At 38.6% G+C, this 15,139-nt stretch overlaps 1 protein-coding gene across 1 annotated transcript; it reads left to right on the top strand.

Annotated features, from left to right (window-relative positions):
- The first annotated feature begins 4,736 nt into the window (after positions 1 to 4,736).
- LOC128781003 (olfactory receptor 5W2-like) lies at positions 4,737 to 8,304 on the top strand. The gene is made up of 2 exons (XM_053925004.1): positions 4,737 to 4,761; positions 6,787 to 8,304. Exon 2 carries the CDS (start codon positions 6,806 to 6,808, stop codon positions 7,742 to 7,744), a length of 939 nt encoding a protein of 312 aa, XP_053780979.1. The 5' UTR covers positions 4,737 to 4,761; positions 6,787 to 6,805; the 3' UTR covers positions 7,745 to 8,304.
- Positions 8,305 to 15,139: the final 6,835 nt, after the last annotated feature.

The following is a 15,139-nucleotide window of genomic DNA, read 5'->3' as shown; positions in this document are numbered from 1 at the left end:
TTAACCAAGAAGGTAAAAGATTTGTACTCAGAACATTATAAGATATTGAAAAAGGGAATTGGGAAAGATATAAGTAAATGGAAGAATTAACATCATTAAAACATCCATACTACCCAAAATAATCTACAGATTCAACAAAATTCCTATTAAAATACCAATGGCATGTCTCACAGATGTAAAACAAATATTTCAAAAATTATATGTAACCAAAAAGACCCCAAATCTCAGCAATCTTGAAAAAAAGAAGAACAAAGTTAAAGGTATCACACAACCTGATATCAAAACAACATGGAACTGGCACAAGAACAGACATAGAGATAATGGAACAGAATAGCAAGCACAGAAATAACCCCACACCTTTATGGTCAGCTGCTATTTGACAGAGAAGGCAAGAACACACAATGAGGTAAAGACAGTCTGTTCAATAAATGGTATTTTTTAAATATATTTATTGATTATGCTATTACAGTTGCCCCATTTCCCCCCCTTCACTCCACTCCATCCTGCCCACCCCCTCCCTCCCACATTCCCTCCCTATAGTTCATGTCGATGGGTCATACTTATAAGTTCTTTGGCTTCTACATTTCCTACACTATTCTTACCCTCCCCCTGTCTATTTTCCACCTATCATTTATGCTACTTATTCTCTGTACCTTTCCCCCCTCTCTCTTTCTCCCACTCCCCTGTTGATAACCCTCCATGTGATCTCCATTTCTGTGGTTCTGTTCCTGTTCTAGTTGTTTGCTTAATTTGCTTTTGTTTTTGTTTTAGGTGTGGTTGTTAATAACTGTGAGTTTGCTGGCATTTTTACTGTTCACATTTTTTATCTTCTTTTTCTTAGATAAGTCCCTTTCACATTTCATATAATAAGGGCGTGGTGATGATGAACTCCTTTAACTTAACCTTATCTGAGAAGCACTTTATCTTCCCTTCCATTCTAAATGATAGCTTTGCTGGATAGAGTAATCTTGGATGTAGGTCCTTGCCTTTCATGACTTGGAATACTTCTTGCCAGCCCATTCTTGCCTGGAAGGTCTCTTTGGAGAAATCAGCTGACAGACTTATGGGAACTCCTTTGTAGGTAGCTGTGTCCTTTTCTCTTGTTGCTTCTAAGATTCTCTCCTGTTTCATCTTGGGTAATGTAATTATGATGTGCCTTGCTGTGTTCCTCCTTGGGTCCAGCTTCTTTGGGACTCTCTGAGCTTCCTGGATTTCCTGGAAGTCTATTTCCTTTGCCAGATGAGGGAAGTTCTCCTTCATTATTTGTTCAAAGAAGTTTTCAATTTGTTGCTCTTCCTCTTCTCCTTCTGGCACCCCTATAATTCGGATGTTGGAACGGTTCAAGATGTCCTGGAGGTTCCTAAGCCTCTCCTCATTTTTCCAAATTCTTATTTCTTCATTCTTTTCTGGTTGGATGTTTCTTTCTACCTTCTGGTCCACACTGTTGATTTGAGCCCCAGTTTCCTTCACATCACTATTGGTTCCCTGTACATTTTCCTTTGTTTCTCTTAGCATAGCCTTCATTTTTTCATCTAATTTTCAACCAAATTCAACAAATTCTGTCAGTGTCCTAATTACCAGTGTTTTGAACTGTGCATCTGATAGGTTGTCTACCTGTTCGCTGCTTAGTAGAATTATTTCTGGAGCTTGGAAGTGTTCTGTCATTTGGGCCATTTTTTTTTTTTTTGGTCTTGGCGCATCTGTTACTTAAAGGGGTGGAGCCTTAAGTGTTCCCCGGGGCGGGGTAATGCTGGTTGCTGCACATGGGGGAGGGGCCGAGAGGGAGCAATGGTGCTTGCTTCACTCTCCGCCGGATTCACTCTCCACCGGATTCCAGTCACTCCCTCCTCTACCCACAATCAAATTGGGCAAATCGGGAACTGGTGCTGATTCCCGAGTGGGTGGGCTTGTGCTCTCTCTAGGCCCCTGTGGGTCTCTCCAACGACCTCTGAGGCTGGGAGTTTGTCCTGCTGCTGCCCCAATCCCCACGGGTATTTTCACTCAGAAGTTTGAGGCTTTTTTTCCCGGAGCTGGAGCCCTGGGTTAAGAGGTCTGCTTCACTCCCCTGCCATTCCTCACAGTTTATCTATGCGCGAATGTGGGGCCCTGAGGTCTGCTATACACCGCACTGCCTGCCCTGTTCTCCGTCACTCTGAGTCCGGCCCTCGGTTTATCTGTGTGCGAATGTGGGGCCGCAGGGTCTACTAGTGGTCAGACTGCCTGCCCCGTTTGGCTCATACTCTGCCATTCTTGGTCCCGCCACAGCAACATGAGTCTTCTCTGCCCCGGATGCCTGTCTCCGCCCCTCCTACAGGTCTGAATGAATGTTTCTTTTTTATCTCCTCGGTGTCAGACTTCCTTGCCCTTCGATTTTCTGTCAGTTCTGGTCGTGCAAGGAGGCTCAGTGTGTCTACATACGCCTCCATCTTGGTTCTCCAATAAATGGTATTGAAAAAATTGGACAGATACATGCAAAAAAATGAAACTAGACCACCATCTTACTCCATACGCAAGAATAAACTCGAAGTGAAATAAAGATTTACGTGTAAGTAATGAAACCATAGAAATTCTGCAAGAAAACATGGACAGCAAAATCTCAGATATTTCTCATAGTAATATTTTTGCTGATATATCTCTTAGGGCAAGGGATACAAGGAAAAATAAACAAATGGGACTACATCAAATTTAAAATCTTTTGCACAGCAAAATAAACCATCAACAAAATGAAAATCCAACCCACTGAATAGGAGAACATATTTTCCGATGACATATCTGATCATGGGTTAATTTCCAAAATATATAAAGAACTTACAAAACTCAACACCAAGAAGACAAACAACCCATTAAAAATGGGCAAAAAACCTGAATAGACACTTCTTCAAAGAAGACACAGAATTGGCCAATAGACATATGAAAAGATGCTCAACATCACTAATTATCAGAGAGGTGCTAATTAAAACCACAATGAGATATTGCCTCTCACCTGTCAGAGTGACTATCATCACTAAATCAACAAACAAGTGTTGCAAGGATGTGGAGAAAAGGGGACCTTAGTGCACTGTTTCTGAGAATGAAGATTGGTGCAGCCACTGTAGAAAACAGTATGGAGTGTTCTCAAAAAATTTAAAATGGAGTTGCTTTTTGACCCAACATTCCCACTTCTAGAAATAAATCTGAAGAAACCTAATTTAAAAGAGTGTATGTACCCCTATCTTCATTGCAGCATTATTTCCAATAGCCAAGATCTGGAAACAGTTCAACTGCTAATCAGTGGTTTAGTGGATAAAACCACAGTGGTACATTTATACAATTGAATAATATGCAGCAGTTAAAAAGAAGGAAATTTTAAAATTCTGACAGCGTAGATGGACCGAGGGATTATTAAGTAAGTGAAATAAGCCAGCCAGAGAAAGACAAATACCATATGTTCTCATTTATATGCAGAATCCAATAAACAAAATAATTTAACAAACAAAATGTAATTAGAAGCATAGATATATAGAACAGACTGACAGTTCTCAGAGGGGAGGGGGCTTGGGACTGGATGAAAAAAGGTGAAGGCGCTAAGCAAAATAGTGTGTGTGTGTGTGTGTGTGTCTGTGTGTGTGTTATATGTTATATAACCCATATATACCTTATACATATATACACCACACAGACAGAGACAACAGCATAGTGATAGCCAGTGGGGAGGGCAAAGGGGTAGGTAGATATGGGCAAGGTGGGGATAAAAGGTAACTGAAAGAGAATTTACTTTGGACAAGAGAACATGCTGCAATGTGCAGACGATCTTTTATGAGATGTACACTTGACACCTCTCTGGTTGTATGAACCAATATCATCACGATAAATTCAGTAATAAATAAATACATTCTTGCATATTTGAAAAGAGATAAAACAAAGAACAGAGTAGCATTCATATTAGTATTCAATTTGCAATAATTTTTATATTCACTCTCTTATCACCAGAATAGGGAATTTAGAGTTGAGAAGGATATGTAAATAAAACTTGTACTTCTTCACTCTCCCAACCCCAAACTCCTTTGTCTTGCCTATTCTTTCCACATTTATTGTTTCCTTGCTTAAATTGTGCATAAACTGCCTCTTTTGGTCACTTCTTTGAGTCTTGTATTTGGTATGGGGCTCCTGTACATGCAAATTTAAATTTGTTTTTTCTCCTTTATCAATTTAATTATTGGGCCCAAGAAGAGAAGAAGGGAAAAGGTTCCCATCCCTGCCCAGTCAAAAATCATTGCAAGGAGGGGGGTTCACAGATACTTGTGAGAAAGGAAACAGACAATGACCAATAAAAAAGCAATATGTGAGGTTACCATATTTCTAAATGAGAAGTGAAAGAGATGTTTCAGAAATAGAACGAACAAGGTAAAGAATGAAAAAAGGGATAAAAATCATTAAGTAGAGGATCCATTTGAATTTCGTCAGACATCTGGTTTCACTGGAGGACAGTGTAGATTCACGGTAGCCATGTAGCACAGCATTAAAATGAATTCTGGTAAGTTTCTGACACTGCTCAATCTAGTAAAAAGAGTGAAGAATCAAAGTTCAGCCTGTGCTAAAGTTGTTGAAGCATTCACTGGGGAAACACAGAACCAGAATCTAATTAATCACGTTCTCATAACAGAAGAGTGGAGGCAAAGTCTTTAGAGATTTAAGTCCCAACAGTCACCTGGTAGAAATAAAATGCAATCTGCCTACTGTTGCTGTACCAGAGATAAGGACAGAAAGACTTGCTCATTTCAGGTAGGTTTCTAAATGGCTTAAGTGAAAGAATTAGGCAGGGGGTGGGGGGGAACCTTACTTTTGGAAAAATGAAGAATAAAGAATTGAGAATTTTGTTAATGAATCATTGTGTATCTGCTTTCTCAGTTAAATTAACTTTTCAATCTAATGGCCAAATAATGCTATTTCTTTGTTGGGCCTGTGTGAATTTGCCTGACCTCATTTGTTATGAGGATGAGGAAAGTAAATATCTTATTTATATTTTAATCAAGATTGGTAAGTGAATCATTACTTTTATCACTGTGCAAGAGATATCACTATACATGTAAATTTAAGGTTCGCTCTTGTCCCTTTCAAACAATAATAGAAACAGCACATTATGGAATATCAATGTATGTTAATCCATACCATAGTTTTTAACTACAGAAAAATTAAAAATTAGACCACTGCCTACATTTGAATTTTTTATGTCAGCAAACACATATGAAAACGACACAGATGTAGAAACAATGCAGAATCCTATATATCTCAGGAACATTTATTTTTTCTCTATCTATATTCATTTAAATGGAAAGACAGCTTAAAATAAAAATAAATTTACACCTAATATTTTGTCTTCACTTCATTTTATCACATCTCTTTGGCTTGAAAAGGGATTTGTCCTCTGGCAAAGGTCGGTCCTACAAATGGGTTATAAACTCTGTCACAAACCAGTGAAATGAGTGACATAATAGTTCTGTAATGTGTGTGTCAGGTTTCAGTAAACACTGAAAGAGCACCATGAAATCTGTCACTCACTAACTTACATGCAGTAGCATTGCCAGTGATAGAATAAATTATTTTTTAAATGAAAACATATCAAACTATCATAATGAACATCTACTAGTGTTAAAGCTCAAAGATGGCCTCTGAAACGCTTCTTCTGCTCCTTTTGCTATTGTTCAGGGTTTAATGCAAAGATGTTTACATGCTGAAAATTCACTTCCTATTTTTGTAAAATGTTTAAAAAAAGTATATGACTTGAAAAGGTGTATATAACTTAAAAACACTTTATGGAAATATGAATTATTGACTCAGATTGTAGGCAACTGCATGATTTCATTAATAATTTTTAAATGTGTAGCAGTTTATTTTGTATAATCCGTCCTGGAGATGCGGTTGTGAAACTAGTGAAGCATACAGCACTCACAGAAAGTTTAGTTAAAGGGCTATCCTCTATTCTGTCAAAGGACTGCCTCGCTTACAGAACAGAGGTACCTGTAGCAGCCCCAGTCTTTTCATGTTTCATGCAACAGGGAGCCTTAACGAAGCCTGGTTTTCCTTGGTGGCATTGTCACATACTTACACGACAATGGCCCACATCTCCGACTCAGATGCCCCTTTTCTGGAAGAAAGACTTTACAAGGAGACAATCGTTCATCGGTATTATGCTTAGGGGCACCAGTGATACCAGGAAAGCTGTGTAGATACAGATGTTTTGTATTTATTTAATTAAAATGAATATCCATAGATAGGAAGAAATACAATAAAATGGAAGCACAGATTGGGGAGATGGTAGAAAGTGTTTCATTATTTTAAAATTCTATCCTGCACTTGTGTATATTTCATAAAATAGATTCATTTTTACATGGAAGACATTTTTGATGATGCATCTAGAGGAGTTTAAGTCAAGGGTTTGGAATCCTGTACATTGATCAATAGATCATTACTTATACATTGTCTTTCTGTCTTTCATCTGCCCTCGACTCCATTTTCTCTATATTCCTACAGAACCAAGGTGGTCATGTGTGATATCAAATACAACACAATTGATTGGGTAAAATACAGCAGTGGGACATAGAATTATGTTTGTCTTCCAAAGACCACCATCATTTCATCAATTTATACTAAATGGGATATATTTCAAGGAGAGTCATTTTACCTAAAGCAGACTTAGCTATGCTCATCTCTTTCTCTAGTTACTGAAAAATAGAGAGAATCAGCTGTTTAATATTAAAATACTATTATGATGTCAACCCCACACCCATTTCCTTCCTCCACAACCAGGGATTTCCAGACATGACTGATGGCTGTTGAGAACTGCACCGTGTTCACAGACTTCATACTCTTAGGACTCTCTGCCAGGCGGGATGTGCAGCGGGGGCTCTTTGGGCTCTTCCTGCTGGTTTATGGCATCACTGTGATCGCCAACCTAGGGATGATCCTGCTGATCAGCATGGACTCCCGACTCCACACGCCCATGTATTATTTCCTGAGCAATCTGTCTTTCTGTGATATCTGCTACTCCTCCACTGTCTCCCCCAAGATGCTGGCTGATTTCTTATCTGAGCAAAAAAGGATTCCATATAATTTATGTGCCATTCAGTTGTATTCTTTTGGTGCCTTTGCAGATGTGGAATGTCTCATGCTGTCTGTCATGGCGTATGACCGTTACGTAGCCATTTGTAATCCCCTTCTGTATACAACAGCCATGTCCAAGAGCGTCTGTACCCAGCTCGTGACTATTGCCTACATCGCAGGCGTGGTGGATTCCGCAATCCATACCTGCTGCACATTTCGATTGTCATTCTGCAATTCCAATACCATCAATCACTTTTTCTGTGACATCCCACCCTTACTAGCCCTCTCCACCTCAGACACAACCATCAATGAGATAGTGATGTTCACTTTCATCGGCTGTGTTGTGGGGTCCAGCATCATCACTGTCCTCCTCTCCTACAGCTTCATCATAAATACCATTCTTCGAATGAAGTCAGCTAAGGGCAGATGCAAAGCCTTCTCTACCTGCGCCTCCCATTTAACCACTGTGGCTATATTTTATGGGGCACTCCTGTTCATGTATTTCCGACCCAACTCGAGTTACTCCATGGACACGGACAAAATAGCCTCTGTTTTCTACACAGTTGTCATCCCCATGTTAAACCCACTCATCTACAGCTTAAGGAATAAGGATGTGAAAGATGCCCTGAAAAAGGCAATTGGCACTAAATTACATTCTGGGTAAAAGCATGGACAACCAAAAACATTTATTGAAAGATTCTGAGCACTAAAGTTCAAGTACTGTGACATAAGTTCCTATAGCCTCACCTGTAGAAATTTCTGGGTCTTTTCCCTTTCTTACCTTTGTGCTTCAATTGAGGGTAAAGAGCATTATTGATCTTAGGTTTTTTTCTACCATAAAGTAATAATACGTTCACTTTGCTGTTTTGCAAAGAGGGACCTTTTATACCCTCCTTCTCTGTTCATGAGTATGTCCCAGTGTGATATCATGCAAATAGCAACCACTCCCCTCATGTGAATTCAACAGACCCTCCTTAAGATTTCTTTACAATATGGAGTGAACAAATTTGCCTAGTCAGAAAGGAGGTTAGCAGATTGAATTAGGTTTGTTTTTCTCCTTCCCATGTAGTAGTATCACCCTATAACATAAAACAATATAAGTAGTAAATATACAAATAAAAATGAATCAGGAACACCCTGCCCCATACTGAAGGTTTCATGGAGCCACAGCCCTTGCCTACCTTATTCCCCATTGTTTCTCCTTTGCTATTAACAATATTCAGCTCCAGGATAGCATTCAAGATTTGTGCTGAATAAATTAATGACTGCAGGCTGAAAGAAGATGCAAAAGGGAACCCTCTTGTTCGATTCTACTCTGGTGTCTTTAACTTAAGTGAAATCTGTCTGCACTGCTTGTCTTTTGGTGTTGGCTCTGGTAGGAATCAGGGAAAAGGATCATGTGATGGAAAAGTCTCCTTGGATGCTCTATTTCTCATCATCCTGGCCCGTCGTATCAGCAACACCCCCAGTGTCAGCAGCTCTAGGTTTATATTACACCTCATGGTCTTCACATCGGCCGGCGGATTTTCCCTCTCACCTCCCTCTGGACAACAGACCTGGTGCGACTGGCAGCTGGAAACGAGCCACATAAGTGGGAGTTGGGGGGTGAAGGACCTGAGTGGGCTTTTTCCAAAAGCCACTGGAAAAGAAGACTTCCTTTTCCTTTCTGTGTTCATAACATTATACTAGTTAAAATAAACTTGAAAAGCTAAAATGTCCAATTCATACAGTTTAAATTAAAGATTTATTACCTTAAAGTTTTAATAAAGTAAAAATAAATAACAAGATACTGTTTCTAATAGTATTCCATTTGTAATTATTCATATTTACTCACTGTGTATCTGTGAAATAAACTGGAACTGTACTTTTTATTGTTCTTCAAAAACAGTTGTCTCTACTTTCCCCCCACCACCCTCCCCTGCCCCACCCACCCCCACCTCCCACCCTCAATCCTACCCACCTTTGGCTTTGTCCATGGGTCCTTTATACATGTTCCTGGATGAACCTTCCCCTTCTTTTCCACATTATCCCCCCTCCCTCTGTTTACCATCAGTTTGCTCTTTATTTCAATGTCTCTGGTTTTATTTTACTTGCTTGTTTATTTTGTTGATTAGGGTCCACTTATAGGTGAGATCATATGGTATTTTTCTTTCACTGCCTGGCTTATTTCACTTCACATAATGCCATACATATATGAAAGAAAGCCTCTTAGACATAATAGCAACACAGAGCAGTGGGTTGCAGATTGCTTTGTACATCAATCACAAGTTGTGGCAGCAAAGAGGCAAGATTCTGTGTCAACCAAAGAGCAAGAAAAAATATAACTGTGTAGCACAGCCATTGTAAGAAATGGTCTTCTTATTGGAAACCAAGTCCAGAAGTAATTCGGAGGTAATGACAGAGAGTAGCATGCATTTATGAAGGAAAATGTGTACAGGAAAAAGTACATAGGGGTGTACAAGTGGGAACTGGTCTTGATAAACAAAATCACCCCAAAGTTCCCCAACAGGATAGCAGAGTAGGTGGACAAACTAGCAAAAAGAATGTTCTGGAGTTCGGAATAGTCACTAAATCCCAAGAGAAAGAACTAAGTCACCACAGTACCATTCTCCAACTCCATTCTCAGCAGTGCTTTTGGACTGCTGAGGGTGTCACAGAGTAACAATAGCGATGTGAATGGTAACCTCAACATTATTGAAAAAATAAAATGGTCAAAATAAACAGAAGAGTCATTCTAAATCTACTTGGGCATCCTGATTACTTCTAGGCATATCTAGTTAAAGTAGAATGATGCATAGACTTTTAATTATTTCTAAGTGATAGATTACTTAGAAATAATTACTTAGATTACTTCTACTTCTTTTTCATTAAATTTACTGGTGTGACACATTGGTTAATAAAATTAAGGCTACTATTTTCCACATTAAATGGCACAACCATCAAACCAGTTGTTGAACTCTAAACCCAAGCTTCATTCTTTACTTTTTTAACTCTCTCATCTTCCACCAATGTTAAGTAATATTCACTAATCACATTACTACATAGAATACTCTGAATAAATAGCCTCCATTCCTATTAGTATTTTTTTTATTTCCACAACAGGTAAAGCATTGTTGTTCAAGGAGAAACATTGTGTAGGTGGAGGGAAAGTAGTTCTGTATTTCTCATCTTGAGACCTGGCTTCACCTCTGAGGAACAAAGAAGCCCCATAGAGTTGTTTGAAACCCACTGATAAATTAGAAGATTCTGAATTAGTTATAAAAGTGGCTGATTCCCAGCTCTGTCACTTAGTGGTTGTGAGACCTTGGGCAGGCCAATCAATCACTGAGTTTCAGTTTCCCCATCTACAATAAAAGAACAAGAGTACCTTTCTCAAAAAATTATATGTTAAATTTTCCTTTCCAGCCTCCGTAACCTCAGCATCTTGTGACTTCTCTGCTCTAAAGATATCACCTCACTTCTGTCAGAATGGCCATCGTTAATAAATCCAAAAACAAGTGCAGATGAGGTTGTGGAGAAAAGGGAACCCTAGTGCACTGTTGGTGGGAATGCAGACTGGTGCAGCCACTGTGGAAAACAGTATGGAATGTCCTCCAAAAATTGTAAATGGAACATCCTTTTGACCCAGTAATTCCACTTGTGGGAAAATATCCTAAGAATCCTGAAACAACAATTCAAAAGAACGTATGCACCCTATATTCATAGCAGCATTATTTACAATAGCCAAGTGCTGGAGACAGCCTAAGTGTCCATTAGTTGATGAGTGGATGAAAAAGCTGTGGTATATTTACAAAATGGAATTACTATGCAGGAGTTAAAAAGCAAGGAATTCTTACCTTTTACAACAGCATGGATGGAACTGAAGACTCTTAACACTAAGTGAAATCAGCCAATCAGAGAAAGTCAAATATTATGACCTCACTAATATGTGGAATCTAATGAACAAAATAAACTAATGAGCAGGATAAAATCAGAGGCATAGAAACAGGGAAAGACTGACAGCTGTCAGAGGGGAGGGGGGAGGTGGGTACTGGATGAAAGAAGGTGGAGGGATTGACCAAAAAACACACATACATGACCTGTGGAGGTGGATGATGGTGTGGGGTTGCCTGAAGGAGGGGGCAGGGGTGTGTTGAAGGGGACACAGGGGGGAAAATTCAGACCAACTGTAATAATATGAACAGTAAAATAAAGTAGCAAGAATAATAATAATAAAATTAAGTTGGCAACACAGCAATTCTGAGTCCATCCAGACATCTATTTTATCTGGAATCCAAGCTGTGGAACACAGCTAGAGAAATCCCCGTGCTTACAGTTCTATAACATTCAATCCAGACAATGGGATAATGATATCCAGAAATGTGTCCGTGCCCTCTGCAGTGCAAAACTGTAAAAGGTGTTGAAGAGTCTCTCCGCTCTACCTCTCTGGGTTATCTCTGCCTTTCCTGTCCTTGCTCTAACTTACAGATCTGTCAGTGGTGGATACCTGATACAATCCAAGTGATACTTGACTGTAAACACGTACATTTTGTCCAGTGTAGACAATTGACTTCCCTCTCCCCCTGCGAAAAAAACCAATTGGTATCTATTTGTATGTTGATATGTGAATTCCTGACCTATAATTCTTTGAATTTTCCTTTATGCCAATAACAGCTTAATTAATGAATCAATTAAGTAAAATCTTTGATACATGTTCATTTTATACTTACATAACATTCACAATATTAAGATAAATATATGGATATGTCTATATTATTTATATTATATTTTTTAATATATTGTTCTTTAACATTTTATATTACATACAGCTGTTTCCCTCATTTAATAGCTATTGCAAACCTTAATGTTTCTTTTTAGGTCTCATTTCACTACCTTCTGCTTGCTGCCAGAAAATGATTTCTATTTTGTGGAGAAAAATATAGAACAGCAAATACAAATATCCTCTACTCTCTCCTCTTGTTATTGGAGAAGCATTTGAATTCATCAGTGATTCCCTCCCTCCCTCCTTTCCTTTTCTGGGGAAAATGTGTCCCTCCTCTCTAAAGTTAATCTCTTCAACTGTGCACCAGTGAATTCTATTTGCATCAATTAAGATGTTATTATTACTATTCTTCTTTGCCCTTACTATTACTAATCATCTTTCTTTCATAAACTGTCAGAACGTATGAATATTTAAGTGAATTTTGTCTTCAAAAACGTGCCCCTGTGCCTACTTTCATTTATTTTCCTTCATTTCATTGGAATGTTTCCTCACAGGCATTGACCCTGGTTGCCAGCTTCTCACTTCAGCTGACTGAGTGAAATAGGATTTTTGTCCTGACAATGTCAAATTCTTTTTTTCTCCACATCTCAAACTACATCCTAGATGTTCAACCTATGATTTTTCTGTGTGTAATGAACTTTATTTCTCTATTCCATGTGATAGTTTGATGTCTCCATTTCTCTTAAAATCCCCTTCAATAATGCTGAGAATTGTTTTAAGATTATCACATGTTAAACACACATTTTTTTTCTTCTTCAGGATTTGTTGTGTTGTTGTTGTTGTAAATACCTTGGGCATTTACAACCTGTGTTATTCTAGGCCTTTATTCTCAAAACACCAGTTTCCTGTGCGTGAAATAAGTGACCATAAGAAGATAAGCACTTAAAATCCTATCAAGCTCTGAGGTACTGGGATTAAGGTAAGAGCCTTTTCCAGATCATTATCTTTCTCCCTCACCTTACTACACTGAGGTATCAGTTCACTTTTTACTGGAACAACTGATTTTGAGACTTAAAGATCAAATAATACACCATTGCCAAATATTTATAATCTACTTGGGTAGGCCTATGGTCCTAGAAGAAAGTTGTGCCTCCCTAGGAAGTCTGTGGTCCACCAGCACATTGCAAGTCCTCTTATATTTTGCTTTGAGGCCTCGAGATTAGTTTTCGGATCTCACATCATATCTAAGGAACACACACTCTGATATCTGAAACCCATGGAAAAATTTATGTGAGCAAACCTGTCCACCCTGGGGTCCACATGCTACATGCAGCCCAGGATGGCTATGAATGTGGCCCAGCACAAAAATATAAATGTACTTAAAGCCTTTTTTTATGCTCATCAGTTTTCCTAAGTGTTTGTGTATTTATTGTGTGGCCCAAGACAACTCTTCTTCTTCCAGTGTGGCCCAGAGGCGCCAAAAAGTTGGACACCCCTATCTGCTGAGGAGTTGATTAGACAAAAATGAAAAGATGCAGTGTGTTTTTGTACATCTTAACAATGTCTCAAAATATTTATATATTCTGGCTCTCAAACAGTAAATTATTATATAGATAATAGGGTTATGATAATCACTATCTAATTTGATTTACCCAGTATAAAGCAATTTATGAAACAACAGAATATATGATAGGTTGTTGAAATAAATGGGAAGGAAGCAAAAATATATATATCAGGTTGTTGAGACTGAGAGATCTTGAAAGTCAAAAGGCAGATTGAAAACCAATTGTAAACAAAGTCAGTGACTCTGATACGTGTTATATGTGCATCATGTTGAAGTGCAGTTCTGGCCATCCAAGGCGAGAATAGACCCGAGACTGTACTTAAACAACAATAATGAAAAATAAACACATACATATGTACATACATACATTTACTCTGTAAATGTGTTGTGCCAACATATTCTACAGAGAAAAGGAGGATACTTTCTTTCAACTGAATATTAAGAATTTTGGCAAGTACCCAATAGTGAGTGAAAGACATTAGAAACAACATAAGCAATTACATGGAGATTGAAAAATTCATTACAAGACTGGAGAGTTGAAAATGAAATTTAGAGAGAACGTGCTGCCTAATGAAGGAAGACAGAGAAAACTGGGGGGAAAAGAAAAATATATACATATTATATATGGAAAGAGATATGAGCAGTTTTGAGCTTCTATCTACCCAGAACATTAATCTCAGTGGAAAGAAACTCTTTTTTCCCCAATAATTCCACCAAAATCCCCTGCTTAAATCACTAGTCCCTAGTCACCACTCAGAAACCCATCCCTGGATCTTTGGTGACTGGCCATGAACACTTCACCAGATCCCACTGGTGCCAAAACAAAGAGTCACCAAGGACAGGAGAGGCTGAGGGCCTACCAGGAGTTTGAGATGCAATCAGTAAAGGGATGAAAAGTGCCTGTGAAGCCCTGTAGTCTGCAAGTTAGGGAGTGACCAGACTACATGTGTGAAATAAAACCAGTTGAAGAAGTACAAAAGAAATTATTATGCGCTTGCTTTGCAGACATATCTGTGGATTGCTCAGGGTTCCTCAGTTATTCCCACACAACTGTGATTGTTACTTATGAGGCAACACTGGGGAGAAAATAGAAATGTGGCATTTTAGTTTTTGTGAAGTTGAATATAGTGACATCCTTTTGCTAATAAAATGAAACAATCAACTTTTACATACAAAACATTTGCCTACATCTCAGAAGGATATGGACACCGATAGTCATCCATCTCTACCAAATAAAGTAAGAGGAACTCTGTGTCCCTCAAGCTCTAAAATCAAAGATCTCTGAAAGGAGACATCACAGATTCTGGAGAGAGATCAAATTAGTAGCTGGCTAAAATGTGAGTGCCTGGGTAGCTGTAAATACAGGGAAGTTTGATATTCAAGGTTCTCTGAGAGGCTAGAGCTCTAGTATACTGTCGCACTCCAGTTCAGTGACTTCCAGCTCAGGGTTTGCTCTCTAGGGGAGATTTGACAATGTCTGGAGACATTTTTGCTCATCATAAATGTGGGGAAGGGTGGTTCTATTATCTAATAGGTAGGGGCTAGGGGTACTCAAACACCTGAAAATGCACAGGGAAGACCCCCACAGAACAGAATTGTCTGGCCCAAAATATCACTAGTGCTAAGGTTGGAAAACCCTGTTCTAATTAGAAGACCAAAGGTAAAAATCTTTTTTCTTTCATCTTAAAATGCAAATTCTCATGGGTGATGTGGGAAATCTCACTCCATTGAAATCATTTAAAAGCCAATGCAGAGCCATGGCATATTTTTATCATAAGCAGAAATAACTCCAT

Source organism: Desmodus rotundus, chromosome 5, assembly GCF_022682495.2.
Source record: "Desmodus rotundus isolate HL8 chromosome 5, HLdesRot8A.1, whole genome shotgun sequence".
Classification (NCBI taxonomy): Eukaryota; Metazoa; Chordata; class Mammalia; order Chiroptera; family Phyllostomidae; genus Desmodus; species Desmodus rotundus.
Note: the sequence above shows the minus strand (reverse complement) of the source record. Positions and strands in the feature narration are given on the sequence as shown.

What these genes read in the sequence shown, in the direction of transcription:
- LOC128781003 (XM_053925004.1), top strand. Translation starts at nt 6,806, where the DNA reads ATGGCTGTTGAGAACTGCACCGTGTTCACAGACTTCATACTCTTAGGA.